This window comes from Lepidochelys olivacea (genome assembly GCF_965140295.1).
Source record: "Lepidochelys olivacea isolate rLepOli2 genome assembly, chromosome: 1".
In the NCBI taxonomy this organism is placed as follows: domain Eukaryota; kingdom Metazoa; phylum Chordata; order Testudines; family Cheloniidae; genus Lepidochelys; species Lepidochelys olivacea.
This window is the reverse complement of record NC_140411.1, coordinates 202,919,270-202,941,882: the sequence shown is the minus strand read 5'-3', so window position 1 is coordinate 202,941,882 and position 22,613 is coordinate 202,919,270. Positions and strand designations below refer to the sequence as shown.

General features: G+C 41.9%; 1 protein-coding gene across 10 annotated transcripts in view; it reads right to left on the bottom strand.

Moving 5' to 3' along the window:
- Nucleotides 1–22,613, bottom strand: part of GRAMD1C (GRAM domain containing 1C) — an 83,683-nt gene that overhangs the window by 58,680 nt on the left and 2,390 nt on the right. For 2 of the 10 annotated variants that reach the window (XM_084636130.1, XM_084636120.1), the window contains exon 2: nt 21,095–21,223. The exons of 1 other annotated variant lie outside the window; for it this stretch is intronic. In XM_084636130.1, the coding sequence (XP_084492256.1) occupies nt 21,095–21,223 (129 nt within the window). Of the gene's footprint in view, nt 1–305; nt 466–12,520; nt 12,587–12,833; nt 12,969–21,094; nt 21,225–22,153; nt 22,289–22,613 lie in introns of those variants that run through there. 7 more of the 10 variants (XM_084636128.1, XM_084636124.1, XM_084636125.1 and 4 more) reach the window with 7 other exon arrangements.

Genomic DNA, 22,613 nt, shown 5'->3' with positions numbered 1-22,613 from the left:
TGGACAGGGTGTGTGTGCATGCTGTCAGCCGTTTTGTTTTTTGAAAATAAGGAGCCATCTGAGCATCTGTAGTCACCTATTACTAGATTTTCCAAACAATTATGCTTCATTTAACAGGACACATGAGGCACTTCTTAACCAATAAGAAGAGGGAAAATAAATATAATGCTGGAAGAAGCATCCCAGTTGCTGTAGGATATGTAGAAGTCCGTTTACCAGAAACTTCCAGGCAATGAAGGAAATGCAAGCATATTCATAGCCACTGCAGGAAAGTGTTTAAAGAGCCAGGACTAGGTCTTACTTACATTCATTTTCTGATCCTCTTCATTCGCCCTGAGCTGCTCTGGGGAGGAGAGTCTCCTAAGCACAGGGAACTCTTCCAGCTGGTCACTGGCAGGCACAGGTCTGTGTTCTAGTGTCATTATGTTCCCTTCTCTGGCCCAGCCCCCCTCCTATTTGCAGAGGCTGAAGGAGAAACAGATTTTAAATGTTTTCAGTTTATCTGTGGTGACAGAATGGAGAGAGAGGTAGTTTTCTCCTTCAGTCAGACCTGGGGTCAGGTGAGATGTTCTCCAGTAGTATTACAAAAGGTTTCATTCCAGCTACATCATTTCTGCTTTAGGAGCACAAGCCAGAAAATCTCTAGAGAAGGGACATTAAAATACAAAACACAGAGTGAATGCTCATGTACTAAATATTCCAGCTGAAACACAGAGATGAGGTGTTTCTGCTTTGCCACTGCTGGAGCCTTTCCCTGCTGCAGGGAGCTGCCGGAGCATTTCCCCAATGGAGTCTTTCCCTGCACCAGGGAAAGGCTCTGGTAGAGGGGAGACAGCATAACACTACACTGCTAAAAATAGTAGTGTAGATGGGGGATGCATTGCCTGGGCATGTAGAGAGCCATGTAGGGTACATACCCTAAGGTTCTGGCGTGTCTTTACTTGCCTAAGCAGTGCCTCACCATCTACACTGCTATTTATACCCATGCTAGGGGGCGTGTAGTGTATGTACTCCACATGTGGTCATAAGTATGAAGTGTACTTAGAGTGGGGTCAGCTTACTTAAAGGGGCAATGCACATCTCTCTCTCGCTCACACACACACACACACACACACACACTCCTGGTGTGCGTGTCTGTGTCTCACTTTGGAAAGTGGAGGGAGTGGTGCGCTCCAGTGGGATAGCGTGGGTTCATCCTCCCATTCAGTTTCCGCAGGAAATGTTTGCAGCCACTGCCATGCATCTATTGTGTCCCCTGCCTCCATTCGTGCTGCCTTGTCAGGCTACATTGACAACAATGTGTTAACCCTTGAGGGCTCAGCCAAGTGCTAGTTCATCATTTAGCAGCAAGGCATTCCCTGGGAAATATCGCACCCTCTTCCACCCTCTGACTCCTCCAGCTCAACCAAGCTTCACTATCATCATTGCTGCGTACAGTATTAAATTGTTTGTCTAAAACTTATACTATGGTGTGTGTGTGTGTGTGTATATATATAATATTGTATATCTATATTATACTATGGTGTGTGTGTGTGTGTATATATATATATAATATTGTATATCTATATTATACTATGGTGTGTGTGTGTGTATATATATATATATAATATTGTATATCTATATTATACTATGGTGTGTGTGTGTGTGTGTGTGTATTTATTTCCAGGGAAATTTTTTTCACCAGACTATATATAGTCTTTTGTCTGGTGAAAAAAATTTCCCTGGAACCTAACCCCCCCACCCCATTCACATTCATTCTTATGGGGAAATTGGATTCGCTTAACATCGTTTAACTAGCATTTTTCAGGAACATAACTACAACATTAAGCGAGGAGTTACTGTAATCCAAATATCAAGTGTCTGTAGAGAAGATTTTGTGAAGGAACACTACCATGTTCCCTCTAATTTTTTCCATCCAGGTGCGGAATGAATTTTGTTACGTGCAGCACCAGTATCGAGGTAATGTGTGGCTGTGCACCACCAGTAGAAACAAAAAACCTAGATATAATATATATATATTTTAAAAAGTTATAGGTATGGAAGAAGAAAGAATATTAAAACAAGGGATAACTAACAAGGTGCACCGCTTAAGATGTTGATTTAATATGAACGCAAATAAAAAGAAAATTAACACTGCAAAATTTTCAGTAGCCTTTTCAAATCTTACATGTATCTATTCCTTTGAGGCATAAAACAAAATTATCCATTTTCTTGACATAGGAAACAAAATATTTTATCATTAGTATTGGTGCATGAAATAAAATAATTGCTACGGTTTCTTTATGCTTGAAATACGTTGACCTCTATGGGGGCCTCACAAACCCTGAAGCAAGGGGTTTGGCAGGGCTAGGTTTGGGGATTTGAAGGGGCACCCCCAGACCCAGAGCTACTGCGTCTTTCCCGGCCACAGCCCTGCATTCCCCAAGCTCCCCCATCGCCACCCCCCACCTCGCCCCACTGCCCCCACCCACCCCCTATTCCCCACCTCACCCCACTGCCATCTTCCAGGTCCACCTGTGGCTGCACCCCTCCGTGCGGTGTGCACGCCTGCATGGCTCTGCTAATTAAGTGAACGGCCCTTGGTGGGCTCTTGTGCAGCCACACAGCCGCACACCTTGGAGGGAACACAGTCCAACACATATCCATATAAATCCAACCCATGTCTGAAAAGTGAATTTTGAGCTACACAGAGCTCTTCTTCAGGAAGAGCGTCTCTCTCTCCCCAATAGAAGTTGGTCCAAAAGAAGATATTACCTTACCCACATTGTCCCTCTAACATTAGTTTTAAAAGCCAGGTGTAGTACAATCAGATGCTATGCAAGCTCCCCCTTACACTGCCCTGCCAACTCACTTCCATGTTGAGCATAGCACCCTCATAGTAGCCCAGTCCTGGATTCCCCACATGCTGCTCTGGGCTGATTTGCTTCAGTCCTGACCAAAGGTATCCCATACTATCCCAGTCCTGGGCCTTGACCAAGGCACCTCAGTCCTGACCTGCAGCATATTATGCTTTTCTGAAAAAGCAGCTGGAGGTGGTACTGGAATACTGTAGTCAAACAGTTCACAAACAGGCATAGCACATCACGAAACTTATTTAATCTTATGACTCCGTTGGATTGGTACTCTGATCTTTAGAAGTAAATTCTTTGCACACACTCAACTCCTTCCACCACACAGATCTCACCAACTCCCTGGTCTTTACTAGAGCCTAGACCACAGTTTCTTAATATGGTTACAACAACATAGGTTGGTTTCATCCACATAGGCAAGATCAAACTATGTTATAACCAGGTCAGGGCACTATCATATTGAAGCACATTTCTTGAACAGTCACATTTATAGTGCAGATTACCAGAATAATATAATTCTGTTGCTTAAAAGACTAGGAACTTGTTCTTAAAAACAATGTTACTCCTGCGGAAACTCTGCAGCACTTCATACGCACAGAATTTATGTCTCCTGCAAATTTTTTTTCTCCGCGGAAAATACAGTCAGAGAGGTGCTGCAGTTATGCCTTTTGCCCACCAGGGGCTGCTGTGGCACCAGAACAGAGGGCCTCCAGCTTATCATCCATAGCAGCTACCAGCCAACAGGGAGGAGAGGCTGTGTTCCTCATAACGCCCTGCCTGTGGGGCCAGGTGATGAGCCAGGGGATATAAGGGGGGACAGAGAGAGCTGGGCACATGGGGAAGTCACATAGACTGGGATTCAGATAGGCTAGAGGGGGGAGAGATTTGGGCAGGGGCAGAGTGAGGGTGCAGAGCCACATGGGGGTGGGGGACAAAGGTGGGTGAGTGGCAGTGCAGGGCCACATGGGACAGGGGATGGATAAGTGGGAGTGCAGGGCTACATGGATGGTGGTGTCTGAGTGTGGGGTACAAGAACACATGGAGATGGGGGGCAGATGTGTCTGACTGAATTGGAGAGGCTGGAGTCAGCCAGAGTCTGCATGGGGAAGGCTCCTCAACTCCCTAACAATCCCTCATTCCTCCCCAAAAAATCCCATTTCATTCTTCTCCCACCCACACCCAACAATCCTCCAGGTTCACGCCAAGGCTCCTTCCCAGCAATTACTTCCCTCTCCCACAGCTCCTCTGTTACCCCTGACTCCCCCAAGCCTTTGTACTGCTTCTGACAGGTGTGAGAAATACATTTCAGCATTGTAGTTTAAATGAATTATTACTCAAAGTTTAAATGAATTAATATGCCTAGTAAGGAATCTCTTTATCAAAAACATTTCCTGAATTTTTTTTGTTTTCTGTATTGTTACAGACATACTTGCTGACAGATATTTTCAAATAAATTACCAAAATAATTGAAAGTGGCAATATCATATTGTGTTCTTTTGACAAATAAAATATGCAGAATTTTAAAATACTGTGTGCAAAATTTTTAATTTTTTGACATAGAATTCCCGCAGGAGTAAAACAAGCTATTTAACTAGAGCTATGTGGCAGATCCTCTGATTCGCAGAGGATTTTGAAATTTGGCTTCTTCCAAATTAGAATGAAAACCAAAAATTTCAAAATTCTCCATGAAGAAAAATGCAAAAAAAATGGGGTTTTTTTTGTTTCAGTTCATTTAATTGATCTTTAAATATTCATGGTAAATAGGTCCAATGGCCTGTGATGGGATGTTAGATGGAGTGGGATTTGAGTTACTACAGAGAATTCTTTCCTGGGTATCTGGCCGGTGAATCTTGCCCATATGCTCAGGATTTAGCTGATCGCCATATTTGGGGTGGGAAGGAATTTTCCTCCAGGGCAGATTGGAAGAGGCCCTGGAGGTTTTTTGCCTTCGTCTGTAGCATGGGGCACGGGTCACTTGCTGGAGGATTCTCTGCTCCTTGAAGCCTTTAAACCATGATTTGAGGACTTCAATAGCTCAGACATAGGTAAGAGGCTTTTCCCAGGAGTGGGTGGGTGAGATTCTGTGGCCTGCGTTGTGCAGGAGGTCAGATTAGATGATCATAATGGTCCCTTCTGACCTTAATATCTATGAATCTATTTAATAGATTTCATTTTCACAAAATCAAAACATTTCATTTTGATTTTAACCTTTTTTAATTTGTATTATCATTTTAAAACTTAGAAACAAAATGTTGTTTCAAAATGAAAAATCCCAGTGTTCCATTCCAAAAACGTAGAAGTGGGACACTTCAAAATTGTCTGAACTCCCCCCCACACACACACCCATTTTCTACCAAAGCAAAATTCCAACAAAATCAACCAAATTTTGCAGAGTGTTTTGATTTTGATGGAACTTCATAGTCTCATGGAATAAGGTTTCATCAAAGTATCTCCAACCAGCTGTATAGTAAACCACACTTGGTTTTATTCTCCACTCAGTGCAAGTGGGATTCATGCACACAATTATATCCTTTAACACGAATGGTAGTTCAGGATTTAATTGCCCTCCCTCACCCCCTTCCTATCCATACCTAAGAGACCCTAATTAAAGAACCTCATCCTCCAGATGCAGGAGGAAATGCACTTTATAACCATAAAAGTACTCATCCCTGCTGGAAACATGGTAGCGATGCTTCAGTTACAGCTGAGATGGCATTCGTGCAAACTTGGTTTTAGGAGTATTATCTCTCTTGCCCTGCAAATTATCATTCTCAGCTCAGAAGTGTAAGTTCATTTAAAAAACAAGTCAGATACCGTTGTGCTTTGAAGACTCAGAACCAGTTTGGATGTAGAACTTCAAACTTGGAATGTACTTTGAACTCAGGAACACTCTGTTCAGTTAAAAAAAAAAATTGGTTGACACACAAATTTAGAAGCCAGTGAAAACCGCACAATGAACATGCCCTCCATGTTACTTTTCTTACAGAGGTCTGCTGTTATCCACATAGATCTCTGGCAAACCCTGACCACTTTGGAAATCCCTGCTCCATGAAAAGTGGTCCCTACAGTTCCCCTCTATAACCCCTTTTGCTCTGAATGCTCTGATGAGACCCAGCAGACCTGGCAGCATTCTGCCAATCCCAGTTTTTGTCTGTTTTCAAAGCTGGCGTACTCTTCAGGCTTCAGTGCAGGTGGGAGCACACACACCTCTCTTTCAATGTGCAGTCTAAGGAGGGTATATACAAGTCTGTGCCATGCTTCCTCCCTGTCCTCCTACAAAACACTCCTGTATAAGTTGATTTTGGGAGCCAAACCAAGCCCATTTTTAGTGGTGGAGTGAGCTAGTTTATAATCAAGTCCATCCAAACTGGGATGTCCAGTCACAGGTAGGAGAAGGGATCCACCATCACCAGGGAGACATTGGTCTTTCCTGGAGTGGTCAATTCCCAGGCAAGTAAAGAGAAAATGCATGCTCCTTCCCCACTTACCAATACAGTATGTGGAGCTTCCACAGCCTGCAGATTTTAAATACTATCTTCATTGTTATCTCATGCTCCCTCCCATCCATTTGTTGTATCAACCTGTTGTCTCTTCTCTTATATTTAGATTATAAACTCTTCAGAGCCGGGCTTGTTTTTTTGTGCATTTGTATGCTGTCTAGCACAATCGGGCCCCGATTCATGACTATGGCCTCTAGGTGCTGCCACAGTATATATAAGCAAATAAATGCATACATACATACAAAGGGTTTAATCGCCATGAGGAGAAGCATGCAGAATTTTTAAGCTCTGCATGTTACATCCACTTCGTTCACCTGGGCATTGGGCATTTAGCCCTTTTCTGGAACTTAACCTAAAATACTCCTAATAAGACACAAGGCAGAAAAGAACACCGCTCCCTCTCCCAGAACTGTACAGTTCTGGAGGGTTAACAAAGAGGAATAGTATGAAAAATTTAGTTTAACCACTAAAGTCAACAGATGTGATGAGTGAAAGGAGCAGATATGTTGTATAAAAAGGGGCCATAGTTACAGATAGTTGACCATAATTTCACTTTACCGTTATCCAAATGCCTATTTACATATAACTGGTTAGTGACAATATAGTTGGCCAATATGTACTTTGTCAAATACCTAAATAAGTCCCAGGAACTCGTTTTTCCAGATAAACAAGGTAACCATTACCTGCCTAGAATACATAACATGCATACATAACATGGAGTCATAGGGTGTTACTAGCATACAGGATTAGGGTTGGAGACTGAGACCTACAACAACACTACAGTGAATATTCCCTGATTGCTTCTTCCTTTCAGGAAGCCGTCAGGCATGTGAAAATGATCTCAGTGAACAGAACTGGCAATACCAGCATGCCAGCAAGACTCGGGTATGCCACAAGACTCTAGGCTACACACCAAGAGCACAGGTATTATAATTGTAACTTGAGGGTGCTTTCTGTTCATGAGATCATCATCATCATCATCATCTCCTGGGCTGACTGAATTCCCAGACTCATATGTTCAAAGTGAATTAACTCCAAGGCAAAAAGTCTGAGAATTTTATTCTCCCAGAAGATGGTTAATAACAGAGTAACCAGGAAGCAGCCTCAAGTTAGGATATGAACATTTTAGATTCATATTCAAATTTTAAATGAAAGAACAAAATTAAAAAACCCAAATGTGCTGCGAAACTACTGGAAGAAACAAACCTCCATAGCTCTGAATCAATAACTATACAGTGCCTTTTTTGACTGAGGCAAACCCACTTCTGTATTATCCTGCATGCCCTCACTTCTTGAAAGGTGGTACAGCTTGTATAAAGTTTTCTGAAACAGACCAATGTAACTATTGAGGTGGTTATAAATATCCAGGCAGTTAGACAGGATATGAGCCATATTCCTTTGGGATTCCCAGCTAACCAAAAAATCTTCTTTATACAGGAACTAGAACTAGAGACCCTAAGGAACTAGAAACCCTGCCAATTTCTGTTACCTTAAAGGCAAGGAGGCGTGAACACCTGGAAATGTATGAGGAAGTTTGAGTTGCTTGGAGTAATAGCATTAATGCATGTGGGGGCAATTCAAAGAAACATCAACATAATAGCTCTGCGCCAACAGGATACTGAAGAACTGCTCAGGCACAAGAGACAAATAGAGTTGGGTCATCAAAACAGCTCTCATTGGCTGATCACTAACCACAAGGTCATGACATGCTTGCCAATATCCAATAAATACTGGCATTTACCTTACCTTTACTCTTACCTGAATGCTACTTTATGTCTGGTTTGGAGACCTACCAAAGGTAGTGCTAACTACAGCAAGTAGTTGGATTGAAAGCTAAACTAAACAGGATTACTGTTGAAAATTAGTATTACCCTGGGTATTAGAGCTGTGGGAATTACTGATTTTTTCAGTTTGCTGGCAGTTTTGATAAAATTAAAAAATTGGTTTGGACCAAACAAAAACCAACATTTTAAAAAATTTTCAGCAAAACAAAAAAGTCGGAAAAACATTTTGCTTCAACAGCAACGTTTTGGCTATTTTTAGTAAAAGCACAGGAAATGAAGGACTAGATTAACAAAAACCAAGGAGGAGGGGGTGAGCACCCCCCCCCCATTGATAGCCCAGTCATTATGGCACTCACCTGGCATGTGGGAGACCCAGGTTCAAATCCCCAATCTGGAGCAGAGACTGGAGCCAAGGTATCCCCACTCCCAGGGAATGCCCAAACCACCAGGCTATAATACTGCAGTGGTTCTCAAACTTTTTGTATTGGCAACCCTTTCCCACAGCAAGCCTCCGAGTGTGACCCCCTGCCCCTTATAAATTAAAAACTGGGGGTGTGAAATTTTAATTAAACAGAGGCGTGGGGCTGACAGCGCCTGCACAGGGCTGGACTCGTGACCCCCACGTAATCACCTTGCGACCCCCAGTTTGAGAACCCGTGGGCTAGTCTGAGGTGGGAGTCTCTCCTGTTAATGCTGTTCCACTGTGTATAGCATACTTGAATAGTCACTGGCCCAGAGAAAGAGTGAGACTGACTCTATATCCCAGTAGTTAGGGCACTCACCTGGGCGGGGGGGGGGGGGACAACAACACCTGGGTGGGGGGGGACTTTCCACTCCCTGCTCCAAAGATAATTTATTTATACAAAGTGGAACAGTTTCAAGGGAAGAGATTGAGACCCCTACCCTAGAGTAGCCAGGTGGTTAGGGCATTCGCCCAGGTGAGGGAGAACACTTGGTTCCAGTCCCTCCTGCAGAGTGGAGATTCAGACCAGCATCTCTCACATCCCAGGTGAGTGACCTGATCACTGTGCTAACCTTCCTCCACCTTCTCCTGAGGACAAAATCCCTTTGTGAATCTAGGCCCCCAAAACTGAGATGTTTTGTCTTGATATTTCCTTTTTTATTTTCCTTTCAGCCAAACCAATTTATTGACATCCACATGAATTTGCAAAATGTTTGGTCAACCCAAATCTGCATTTTTTGGTGAAAAGTTTCATCCAAACTTGTTTTTTTGCCCAGCATTAATTAATAAGAAATTAAAGAATTAGGCCCCTTAGATTGGAAACTCTCTGGGACAGTGAATGTGTCCTATTCTGTGTTAGTATACATTCACACAGCATTTTACAATAAAATAAATTAAAATTAATGCTGCATATGATGCTGTACTATCCCACTACTATTTCTTGGTGACATCATGAGAAGTTCATTCACAGACTAACCCAGTTTTCCAGCTACAGCAGGGATGGTTACCAAGCGTATTGGCCACAGAACACACTCCAGCACAGACACTGGACAAGACACTGACAGCCCAGAGCTACAAATTCCAGAACAAACTGTACACATGGAAAAAGGATAGAGATAATTGCAATAATAAAAAGCAATTAATACTTCCTGTTCGCACCATGTGCTATTAATATATGTTAATAGCATTTATTCCTCCTCTGTGGAATTTATAGGAGCAATTATTCACTCTAGCTAACATAAAGCCAACACTAGTCAAGCCTCCCAAGATACTGGTCTTAGCTTTTACAGATGGTTTGGTACTCGGTAAACATGCCTGATTGAAAGCACTGAAGTCCATTTCTATCCAGACAGCAGTGGTACATGCTTCCCCATCCTGCTTTGTCAATGTGTCACAACCTTGACTTAGAGACCGCTTACAAGGACGTTAGGGGTGCAGACCCCACGCCCTATGACAGTGGACCCCAAACTTTTTACCTCACATCCCCCCCTTATGCCTGCCTGCCATGCCCCCCCCATTTCCCCACCCCAGGAGCAGGGCTGCAGCTCCAGGAGAGTGGGGGGGATGCAGACAGGGTAAGGGGGCCAAGGCTGGGGCCACAGCTGGGGGTGGGGGCCAAGGCTGGCAGCCAGGGTCCTGGGCGCAGGACTGGTAGTGGGGCTCCGAGCACAGGGCTGGCAGCCGGTGCTGGAACCAGGAGTGGAGCTGGGTGGCGCTCCCTCCATGTCCGTCCGTCCGTCCCCCGCCCCCCCCCCGTGGGAGCTGGCCTGGGCCCCAGCCATGCCCCCCATATGTTCCTCCGCAACCCCCTATGGGGGGTGCCCCACAGTTTGGGGAGCTCTGCCCTATGACATGCTCTCTCTCTCTGCCTAACTATGGAAACCAACCTGGCTAGAGCACATTTTCACCTCCTGTCTTCTGATCGGGGTGGGCCAACAAGGGTATGTTACACCTGTGCTCAGGTCTCCACATTAACTGCTAAATGATTTTTGGTTGAAATTCCAGGTGCTTGTAAATGGCCTAGGCCCAGATTTCCTTAAAGGCCATCTCCAATACACCATCTGATCTATGCTTGTCCAGAATACCGGAGAAGAGTGAAGCTTGAGAGAGGCAGAGGGCATTCTCAATTCCAAGTCTGTTCCTCTGGAATTCACGGATGGAAATACATTAAAGCATAAGCCTGACCATATGCATTAAGAACTGTGAGATGCGTCTCTTTGCCCAGGTTTCAGATAACTGAACTGTGAAATCCTGAGCTCTTAACTGATTGACAAGGTCCCTGTCCATCCAGGCCTTAAAGATGAAGGCCATAGGGAAGCAAAGTGGCTTTACAGCTATTCTTTGGAACAATGATCATATTCAAGCCATGTAAAATCTGTTCAGTTTCTTCAGTGATGGGCTCCATGTAAATGGAAGTGTGATCATTTCTATACATATTTCCACACCACCACCACCACCCGCCAATAAGGCTATTAAAGTTGTTAACAATCTCCATGCCCTATGGCAATAAGCTCTAGCTAAACCTGAAAGCCATTTTGAAACTCTGGCTAGTGCAATTATAGGCTGGTGCAGGTCTAGTATATTCAAAAAGGGTGGGGAAGACTTCTCTGAACCACAGAAAACTGTATGTTAAGGTCTTCCAAAATACCTCCTCCTAGAATGTCACAAGAGTTAAGGGAGTCACTGAGAAGTGACAGGGAAGAGATTCCAAGATTTTCATTCACAGAGAGCAAAGAGGGAACTGACTAGTCCTTCAGACATGTATTTACAGCTCCATTCAGAGTCTTTACTGCATCCATCACTGCGGTATCTGAGTGCCTCCCGGGAATCTGATCAAGGCCACTGTCTAACCATTATGGGGCAACAACTATCACTCAGCACTATCCTGGAAAAATATACCACTGAGGAAGAGGGTAAAGGCTGGATTGTCTTATTAAAAACATCAGAACTATCAAGTTCTATATGTAGAGCTGGTCAGAAAGTTTTCATCAAAACATTCTTGACAGAAAATCCCGTTTCTGTCCAAATTGAAGCTTTTTGAAAAAATATGGCAACTCTGACCAAAATCCCCATGGGGGAAAAAATGTTTGAAACAAAAAAGGTTCAGTTTCAGAAAACTTTAATTTTGTTTTGTATTTTACTTTTATGTGTTTTTTCATTTTTGTATTACATTTATTACTACTACTGATACCATGAAATAATGTAAAGTACTGCATAATATGTACTATTACTCATGTTATGTTAGAATAGTTGAAACGGTCTGGTTTTTATTTATTTTTAAATCATTAAGGGCAGCTGCTACTTAGTACTGATTTAAAAATCTTATCTACTAACTCCAAGTGTCTCCTATTTCTGTTTTAATGAAACAATTTGACACTGACACAAAGCACTGTGTATTATGTTACTCCTGACAAATAATAAAATGTTAAAATGAAAAAACATACAATAAAGTGAGAGACAAGCTAAGTGAGCTAATATCCTTCACTGGACCAATTTCTGTCATCTTCCTCTATGTAGTATAACAGTTGGTCCAATAAAAGATATTAGCTCACCTACCTTGTATCTCATATCCTGGGACCAACAGGGGTACAAAACACCGTGAAATGAAATAAAATAATCTGAAACAAATTTTGAAATTCCTCAGTGAAAATACACAATTCCAAAACAAAATGTGGAAACCTGAAACAACAACAACAATTTCCCCAAATTTATGATTCACAGGAAATTTCAAAAATACTTGTGAACGAAGAAATTTAAAATTGTTGAAATTTCCAGCAAACTAGAAATTCTAAGTTTTGACTAGCTCTAGTCCTATATTCATTACATAACTGTTCCAAACACATTTAACAGAAACTCTCATAAAAAAAGAACAGGTAAATTTATTATGTGACTATATTAAACAAAGACAAATTATATACTTCGCACCTTTCAGGTCATTCAGCTCTACCTGTGTCCTCACTGGCCCTTTCCAGCTTGTCTGTGGCACTATTCACCACTATTCTCTGCTGTGCCTCTGACCATGTATTCAAGCTGTTACCTACTACTGTTTCCACCAAGGTCAGATCGCATTTTGTGTCTCAGGGAAATTAGTAAATGCCTGAACTAACAGCACCAAGGCCAGTTAAGGTAACCTTTTATTGGCGATTATACAGAAATCTAGAAAAAAAGTGACAACATGAAATAAAAGTCTAAACTAACTTGAATAGATGAATGCCATTATTATTGAAATATTACCTACATTGCATAGCAGAAAAGAACCTTTTTTGTCCTCAAAGCCCAAGATATCTGTTTCTTGATGCTGGCTCAGTCCATTTGACATATCTCAACGTGTCTGTATCCGCAGTTTAACTGTAAGCCCTGTAGATATAACTCTCAAGCTTCGGCAGTCTGAAATCTACTGACTTGACATTGCAGCATGTTCCAGATCAGCCCAAGATGATAATTTTCTTCCGAACAAAACCACATTCCTTTCTGAGTATCTGTTTTGGCTGATTCATGTTTCTTCCAGTCCCACACATGTGCGAATATTAGGCAATATTATTTGTAAGTACATCTTCCCCATTCACCTTTGTTTCCCTTCACCAGCTCTTCCACTTAGGCCGTGTAAATAAGAAAAACTGTTTAAACTTTATTTTTCCCCCTAAATTTTCCCTATCTGCTGTGACCCTGAAAATCATCCTGGATTTTGTTTTAAACATAATACATGTATAGATACAAGGGCACACAAATAAAATTAAGATGACCTCAGCACTAGAGTCCCCTAACACTCTCATTTGTAGCTTGACCTCAGGATTGGACCAGGTAGTCTCCCACCCTGCAGCTTGAACTCAGCACCAATTCCCAGTGGTTGCTCGGAAATGTCAGTGAAATACTGTCTTACAGAGGGACACTAGAAACATTCACAGTTATGAAGATAGTTTGAAAATGGAGACATGTTGAAAATTAAAATTTTAAAAATATAAATTTGTGGGTTTTTTTATTTAGTAATCCCAGGTGACATAATGGATCAATGAAGTTTTCCTTTAAGAATTTTGCTAAATAAGGTTTTGTATTTATATCAACCATAATCCCCCATGCTTTTCACTTAGGTTCCAGTTCGGCAAGGTACTTACGCACATAAGTAGTCCACAGAAGTCAATGAGATAATTCAAATGTTTAAAGTGCTTATGTACCTTGCTGAATCAGGACCTTCACCTGCTTTATTTCCTAATATCGTCTCTAACTATATTACCTCTCACTGGACATTTCTCCATGTTTCTAACCTATTTAGATAATAGAAATTTTTGCTCTGTAGTTTCTACATAAAAATTGCTGCCAAATTTAGAACTCACTATCAACATGGATCACGCATTCACGTTTTTTTCTGTTTTCATGTTTTCCACCCTACTTACACACACCAATGCAAAACCATGAACAGAACTAGATACACACAATGTAACTTATGAAACCTGATATCAATCATCAAAACAAAACTACAACATGGCTGAGTCCCAAGACAGCTGTCAGCGTTCAGAATGAGAGTGGAGATATGTGAGCTGTGGGTGATAGACGGAGGGAAGAAGCTGAGGATGAGATGGGAAACTGATAGTGTAAATTGGGCATTGAATGATTTAACTACTAATTTATTTTCTCTCTCGCTCTTATTTTAGGATTTGCATTGGTGGGATATGGGCAGTCTAGCAAATCTTAACTTTAAGGCCTGGTCTACACTACAGAGTTATATCGACTCAAGGTATTTTACATTGACCTAACTACAGAATCGTGTACACTAAAATTTTGGCCTTGCCAAAATAATTCCTTTGTTATACTGACTTAATTCCACCTCCACAAAATGTAGAGACAATGCTGATGTAGTCAGGTTGATGCAGTATCAGAGTAGACACTTTGTTGCTTACATTGACTATTACTGGCTTTCAGAAGCTATCCCACAATGCCCCACTCTGACAGTACCATCATACAAGCGCTCCGGGTGAGGACACATGCTGCCAACACAAGCAGCATAGTGTGGACTCACAAAAGCAATTAATTGTTGCAGTGGCTGTAACTTAGGTTGACATAATTTTGTAGCGGGGACATGCCCTAAGTTTTTAGTTGGTGTAGGAACATTCCCCCAGTCTTGAACCGCACTAGCTCAGCGATTCTGACTGCAATAAGAAAAAAAAGCACTTTGTTTATTGCTGGGATTTCTGGATTTACTTAACTTATTCCAAGTTATTGCCAATGATATTTTTAGTAATATCCGTAATATTTTACGCCTTGACAAAGCAAATCATCATGTACTAAAGCTACACAGAGAATATAAGAATATCCTAAATAGTTCTGGCCAAGGTAAAACAAGTTACAAAATAGTTTGTATACAAAAAAAGCCCCAGTCATTTATCCACCTCTCAAGAAAACACTTACCTGTATCAAAAAGTATGTGAATGCCTCAAGTCTTCTACACATACAGCTCAAGAAAATCCTGAGTGCTTTTTTTTTTTATCTATTTTTAGGATTTTCTCCTCCCACTCATTTCTAATGACTGATCAATAATATGAGAAGTGACTCTAAACAAATACATCTGCTGCAGTTCTCCGCTTATCTGCTTTCCCAAAGGGACATAAGTAGCTCACCTAGAACAGACCATTTTATTTTTTAAAAGAAAGATGGGGGGAGCTATTTTGCTGCTGCTTGTTTACAGGAACAACAATTAAGTTAAAATCAAGCCCCAAATGTAAAAAGCTTACATAGAGGGAAAAAATGAAAGTCTTCTTTTAAAGTTCTCCTTCAAATGCACTCTGGAGTCCCCTATCTTCAAGGCCAAGTCTACAATTGGAAGGCTTTGCCAGTATAGCTATGCTGGTATAGTACAGAATCGGTCGACGCTACACACAGCTCATGCGGCGCCTCGTGGTCTCAGACACCATCTGATGGTCCAGGGACATCTATACCAAACACATCACTGGCCACTGACAGTAGCAGGAGGCGTGAGCCGGAGCAACGTTGTGCATCAACTATGAGAAAGGGACCGAGAGACTTTTTCCGTTGGACCATATGAACTTGAACCGTAAGCTCACTGAATGTTAAATCTCACCAAATGAGGGTCAATCCATCCTCAGCATTGTATCCACTCATTGTACTCCACACCTGAACATAGCCATTATATGAACAACATACCCTTATATCTCAGTGTCTGTACTTTGACACGTTAACCTTTTACCCCCAATCGGGGATATGCAGATTATGTATTCTTTAGGCCATCCAATCTTAAACCGAACTTCACACTCCTTGATAATCTGTACATTATTCCCTGATAACCAGAAACTTCCATGCTTAAACTCTGTACAGTTTACTTTTTTTTTTTTTTTTAAAAACATCATCCCAATAAAATTTTTAAATCTGTTCTTACCTGCAAAGCGCTCCTAGTGTGGACGCAGTTTATACCCACTCCGTGAAATAAGATACACTAAACAAAGTGCATTTTCCCCCCAGTACAGCTGCATCTATACTAAATGTTTTTGCCAACACAACTATGTCTGTCAGGGATCATATCCCATCAAATCCCTGATCGACATAGCTCTACCAGCAGACATTTGTAGTGTACGTCCGGCCTTAGGTATAAATATGATCAAACATTCCCTGTTGGTCTTACACAATAACTCAAGTATTTCTAATGGAATTTTGTTCCCAATGGCAACACTTGAAAAGGAAAAACAAAGCTCTGAGCCTAAAATTAAAGGAAACTTTTTTTTCCTACCAACCAAACCCAGATAATCTGATTCGAGGCTCACCCTCAAGAGCCTTGTCTACACTAGATTTATTTTTAAAAATCTCCCACTGCTGCATTACCATTGCCACAGTTTAACAGCGATAGACGGGGCACCAGCATTTTTATCACATTTATTGTTTTATTTATTTATTGTTTCAGGCTGTTCTGAACAGAGTTCAAGAACAAAGTACATATGCCAGAGCCACAGCTCTGCTAGCTGCACCATCACAGCAACACAACAGACAGATTTCCCAGAAAAGTCTAATGTAGAGACAGCCCATTTGGCGAAAGTTCTAGGCCAACTAAACAATAACCAATTTCTCCTTTTGTAGTTCCTGCTACCAGAGAGCTCCTTGATGTGTCAGTAGTTAAAGGACTGTTATTCTTGTTTCCAAGATAACTAAACACTGCTTCCAAATAACTGCAATTACAACGCATGCTACAAACAACAAGAGCGTACGCGGAGGTTTTTTTATGTTACAAAATGTGCCCGTGGAAGGTTTTTATTTATTATTTCAAGAACCACAGACAATACTTATTTGACCTCTCTGGATCCATAAACTGAAAAGCTGCTATTAAAATTCTGTAGCCATAAAATAATAGTAGGCATTTAAGAAATGATTTACACATTCAAAGAGCAGTACACACATTAAGGACCAAGTTCTGAAAACCTTTATACATGTGAGAAGTCTAGGCACATGAGACTGGGGGCGGGGAAATGCAGTACAGAGGCATGAAGTGACCTTCCCAGAATCACCCAGCGTCAGAGCAAGGAGCAGAACCCAGGAGTTCCTGACTCCCAATCCTGTGCTCATTCCACTAGATCACAGTGTCTCTGTAAAATGGCAGTCACATCTGGCCTGACTTTCAGAGGTGCTGAGCATCCCAACCCCCACTCAAGTCAATGGAAGTTGCAGATTTGAAAATCAGACCAATCAGGATTTTATAGAGAAATGCCTGGTTTTCATCTTCAAGGAAATCATAGTACTTACCTGGAGAAGGAAAGCAAAAAAGCCTTTGAAACAAGTCAGTGGCTAGTCAGCAAAGTACAGTTTTGTGCAGCAAATATTCCAGTTAGCAGAGCTGACATCTGTGCAGTGTTGTGTATGTTAACGTTTAGGGAGTAGCTCCATGTTTATTACAATTTCCCAGCCTTTATACTGGCTAAAAGAGTGGGAAGGACCCTACTAAAAGTCTGTACCTGTCATAGAAAGCTACATCATCTTTGACTGAATATTACTGACATATGATTTACGTAATAGCACAAATGGTTTGCTGTGTTATTACCTACACATCTATTATGACTCACGGGAGCTATAAGAACCAGTTTATATTCAACAGCTGATAGCCAACCAGGCAAGACATTAGTGAAACATGTGATTTTCATTCCCTGGGACAGTAGGCAGAAAATGACATAACACCATTTTAATGGCAGTGGAGTCTAATGACTTTATTTTAGCACAGGAATGCTGTTGTCTGACATGGCTCATGACATCATTCTTTCTGCCTCCTGCTGCTTCTTCATTCTATCCCCACTAATTATGCTGTCACCTTTAAACTTGGAAAATAAATGCCTCATCATCACAGCCCCCTAACAAGCGCGTGAAAGATTTACTTCCCATTTTTAAATGATGGGTTGTTGTTTTTTTAAGCAAATAACTGGGAGGCTTTTTTGAGATAATCTATGACAGCATCTGGCTCCTGCAGCATAGGTATTGGTGGTGCCATTCAATGGCCAAGTATGTGGAAATATTATACAACTCCCTTGTTTTAAATACAAGAACATATTTATATAAACAGTTAAATGTGAATTACAGGCTTAAATACATCCAGGAGTTCAGGAAATAGCAATCACAAAACAGTGTTGTTTTATTTCACTCAATAGAACAGAGATACATAATATATTAGAATACCTACATAGCATCCTTCATCACAGCAAAGAATCCCAAACACTTGACAAACTACACACAGACAGCACCACTGAAATTTAACCATTTCTGAGGCAGACTGCAGCACTCCATGGATGAATGACACACTGTACAAAAATGGGCAGGAAGGAAAATTTTGGCCAAACTTCTACCTTTAGACATAGTGCCACAGGACCCTACAAGTGCAATTCTGCCTGAAGAGGTGACTGTGATAGTGGCATGGTGAGGTGCTGTATTTATTATTAATTGTATTACCACGGCACCTGGAAGTCATGGGCCAGGATCCCATTGTGTTAGGTGCTGTACAAACTTGTAACTTAATGACTTCAGCTCAGATTTGCCAAGTTTACAAGTAAAACTCAGGTTTCAGAGTAGCAACCATGTTAGTATGTATTCACAGAAAGAAAGGGAGTACTTTTTTTTTTGTTAGTCTCTAAGGTGTCACAAGTACTCCTTTTCTTTTTAAGTAAAACTCAGATGTCTTTTTCTAAGTACCAGACCATCAAACAGCTGCTGAGATCTGAGAGTCAAAATGGGTCTTTTCTTTTTGTGAATTATCAACAATAACAACAGTTGTTTAGGCTGAATTACACACTGGCACATGTGCAACCTCATTTAGCCCTGTAAACAAAACATAGTTAACAGCTACTACATCTGCGTAACTCCATTAGTCCTTAATTCAGGTACCCAGACATAGCTGAGCAGGCAGAATATATGCCTGTAGGAGCTTTAACATTGGTGAGAACATGTGAAAAGAACATAAATGTGAATCTCAGATCCTAGTGTACATTTGCAGGGCTGACAGAAAAACAGGTTTACTTTTAAACTGAACAAATTTGATCTGGAGTAACAGAGGATAAACATGAAACTCTATGATACATTTTTGACAATCAGAATTGTAACTGTCACTTTGGCATTCACACAGAAGCTTTGTGAGGATACACAGTACAAATCACAATGTTCCATTTGCTTCAGCAGACAGAAGGGCTGAGTCAACCCTAATAGGTTTAAGATTCCCAGAGGTTTTTATTTCAAAGTCAATGCTTTGATTATTTAAAACATCACATTCCAGCTTGAGGAGAGAGCTGGGGGAGTGGGAAAAGAAAGATATGTGCTAGAGGTATGAGCATGGGACTGGGAATCAAACTCCTGACTTGTATTCCTGGTTATTCCACTGATTCACTGACTCATGTGACTTTAGCCAAGTCACTTAAGTTCTCTGACTCAGTTTTCTCATCTGAAAAATGTGATTAATACTCTTTACGCGCCTCACATGACTGTCACCAGAGCTGTTACAGTTAATGCTCCCAAACCTATAGCTGCAGCATTGTGATTATTTACCACATGGCGTGGAGCATGAGTTACTTTGCAATGACTGAGTTTTGGAGTGAGAACCTTAGCCCCTTGGTCAGGATATTGTCCTCCTAATCTAGCTCTGGCTGGGCACAGTTCATGTTCCCCACTCCTTCATGTTTACAAGGAACCCCCGCCTCCCTCAAACCACTATCTCCCACTGCAAAAACACCAGTTCTAGACACATTATGCGTGGCCCTTCCTAGGCCCCTCTGGTGCTATTTCAAAGAAATCTTCAGCAAGTAGTGGGAGAAGGATTTAAATGAATGATTCTTATTGCCTGCTCTGAGGTGTGCTGAGTATTCTCTCTCTCAAGGGCTTGGCTGGCTAGTTCTTGTTCAGCTGCTCAGGGTCTAACTGATCACCATATGCCAGGTCAGGAAGGAATTTTCCCCCAGGTCATATTGGCAGGGACCTTGGGGTTTTTTCACCTTCCCCTGCAGCGTGGGGGCGCAGGTCACTGCCAGGATTATCCAGGTATATCTCACTTAATCATCTGCCTGCCATTGTGGGGGCCTCGGGCACTGGTGCATGTTGGTCCCTCCTATTCTCTGCCTGTGGCACATACTAGTCTACTCTCCTATGTGCGGTAATTTATTAGTCTTATTTCAGTTGTTGGGTTTAGTGTGCAGGGGTTGGTGGTTTGTGATATACAGGTCAGACTAGATGGTCCAGTGATCCCTTCTGGCCTTAAACTCTATAACTGATGGCCCTTCACTCCTTTCAGTGTTAAGTCATCTGTACAGGCGTGGCAAAATAGACGCCTACACACAGCCTGAGTCTGCAGCATCTCATTCTCTTATGCAGACGTATATCAAGTCTGGACACGTTTTCCACAAAGGAGGTGCGTAATATTCATTTTGTGGTGAAATATAAAAGTATCATCAGAGCATGCTACATTCTCATAGCAATTGAAATTCAGCCTTTACCGAGAAAAAGTAGCAGCAATAAATTTCTACAAGCATAAAACAGGGAGGAGGTATGGTCTAATGACCCAATCAAGAAACTGGGAGTCAGGACTCCTGGGTTGTATATCCAGATCTGACACGGACTTGATACACGGCATAGGGTAAATAACCTCACCTCCTTGTGTCTCCATTTACCCTGCAGTAAAGTGATAACAATAAGTTACCTAGCTCCCAGAATGGGCTGGGAGGCTTTATTAATTAAAGGCTATGAAGAAATTTGCATAAAAAGCACTTATAGTTTATATATAAATAAGGCATACATTTTTAAACAGTCAGGGTAGTTCACCATTGGAACAATTTACCAAGGATCTTGGTGGATTCTCCATCACTGGCCATTTTAAAATCAAGACTGGATATTTTTCTAAAAGATCTGCTCTAGGAATTACTTTGGGGGAAGTTCTATGGCCTGCATTATACAGGAGGTCAGACTAGATGATCACAATGGTCCCTTCGGGCCTTAGAATTTATAACAATGAATTAAGAGAAAAAACAATTGAGTTACCCAAAAGCTCCAGTCAGTACTCCAGTTATATGGAGCGGGGGCCTGCATTTTCTCAGTACATGCACCAAAAGTCTCCTCTGAATCGGCAAGCAACTGGCGGATAAGACCATGATCCACTTCATGGATTTCCTGTGAACCAAGCAGCAAGCAAAGCATGTAGTTTGATAATGGAGGGGAAAGGTATTAGAATAAAAGGTGGTTAATCAGTTTGCAGGCTTTATAAATAAAACCTTAAAGGGCTACATTTAACAGGATAAATGATGGGGAAACATTTCCCACTTATTGATTCTTAACTAATGAATGACATTTTTCAATGTCAATTATATTATAAACATTAAGGTTTTATTTCCAAATGTCCCTCAACTCAGACATCAGTGTTTCGCAAACAATCAAAAGGCAGTCATAAATGTTATTTTAGCCACCATTAAACTGACAATCTCAATGCAAATTATTAAAAAATAAACTACAAATGAATCCTTTTTTAAAAAAAGAAAGGGAGAACATCTGGTTTTACTGAGTCCAACCTTAATTACTCACTGTCCATACACATGTACATAAACACAGCACTTCAGAAATGTCAAATTATATTATTACTAATACTTTATTAATATATGGAGCTTTTCATCAGTAGATCTCATAGTATTTTACAAAGGTGATCAATAGCATTAGCACTATTCACAGATGGGAAAACTGAGACAGAGAGGCAAAGTGACTTGCCCAGCAGACCAGTGGCAAAGCCAGGAATAAAACCCAAGTCTCTTGAGTCCCAGTCCAGGCCCCTAATCATTTACCCACACTGCCTGTAATATCCAATACTGCCTGTAAAAGACAAGACACTATGTCAGGGTGGCCAAACTTATTGACCCTCCAAACTGCATATGACAGTCTTCAGAAATTCAAGAGCCGGGGCATGCCTGCCGGGGCTCGGGGCTTCAGCCTTGCTCCTGCTCAAGCCCAGAGCCCCAGGAGGCTTGCTCCATGAGGCTGAAGCCCCAAAAGCCACCTCCCCACTGGGCAGAAGCCAGAGGCGACGCGTGGGAGCCATGTGGAGATACATACCCTCCCAGATTTTTGCCTGGGTTTGTTGGCCCCTCTGGGTCACACAGTGCTGCTGGGCCCCCTCCCTGTGCAGCAGCTGCTGGAGCTAGCAAGCTGGGAGCTGTGGCCATGGGGAGAGGCAGTGGCAAACAGCGGGGAGCTGCAGGGAGATCTACTGCTTTTGCCGCTGCCTCTCCCTGAGGAGCAAAAGCAGCAGCCCCTCCCTGCAGCTCCCAGCTGTTTGCTGCTGCTTCTCCACACAGAGCTAATACTACCTGGGAGCTGCAGGGAGGGGCCACTGAGAGTAAGAGGGGGGCATGCCTAAGGGGGCGTGACTCAAGATGTTGGGAGGGGGCGAACCTTTGAATTGTGCCCCCTCCCCAGCAGGCACCAGTTGTCTCTGACAGAAGCCCCTAGCTCCACTACCCTCCCACAGGGCAGAAACCCCAAGTTCCCCCCCACCAAGTCTGGTAGGTGGAGA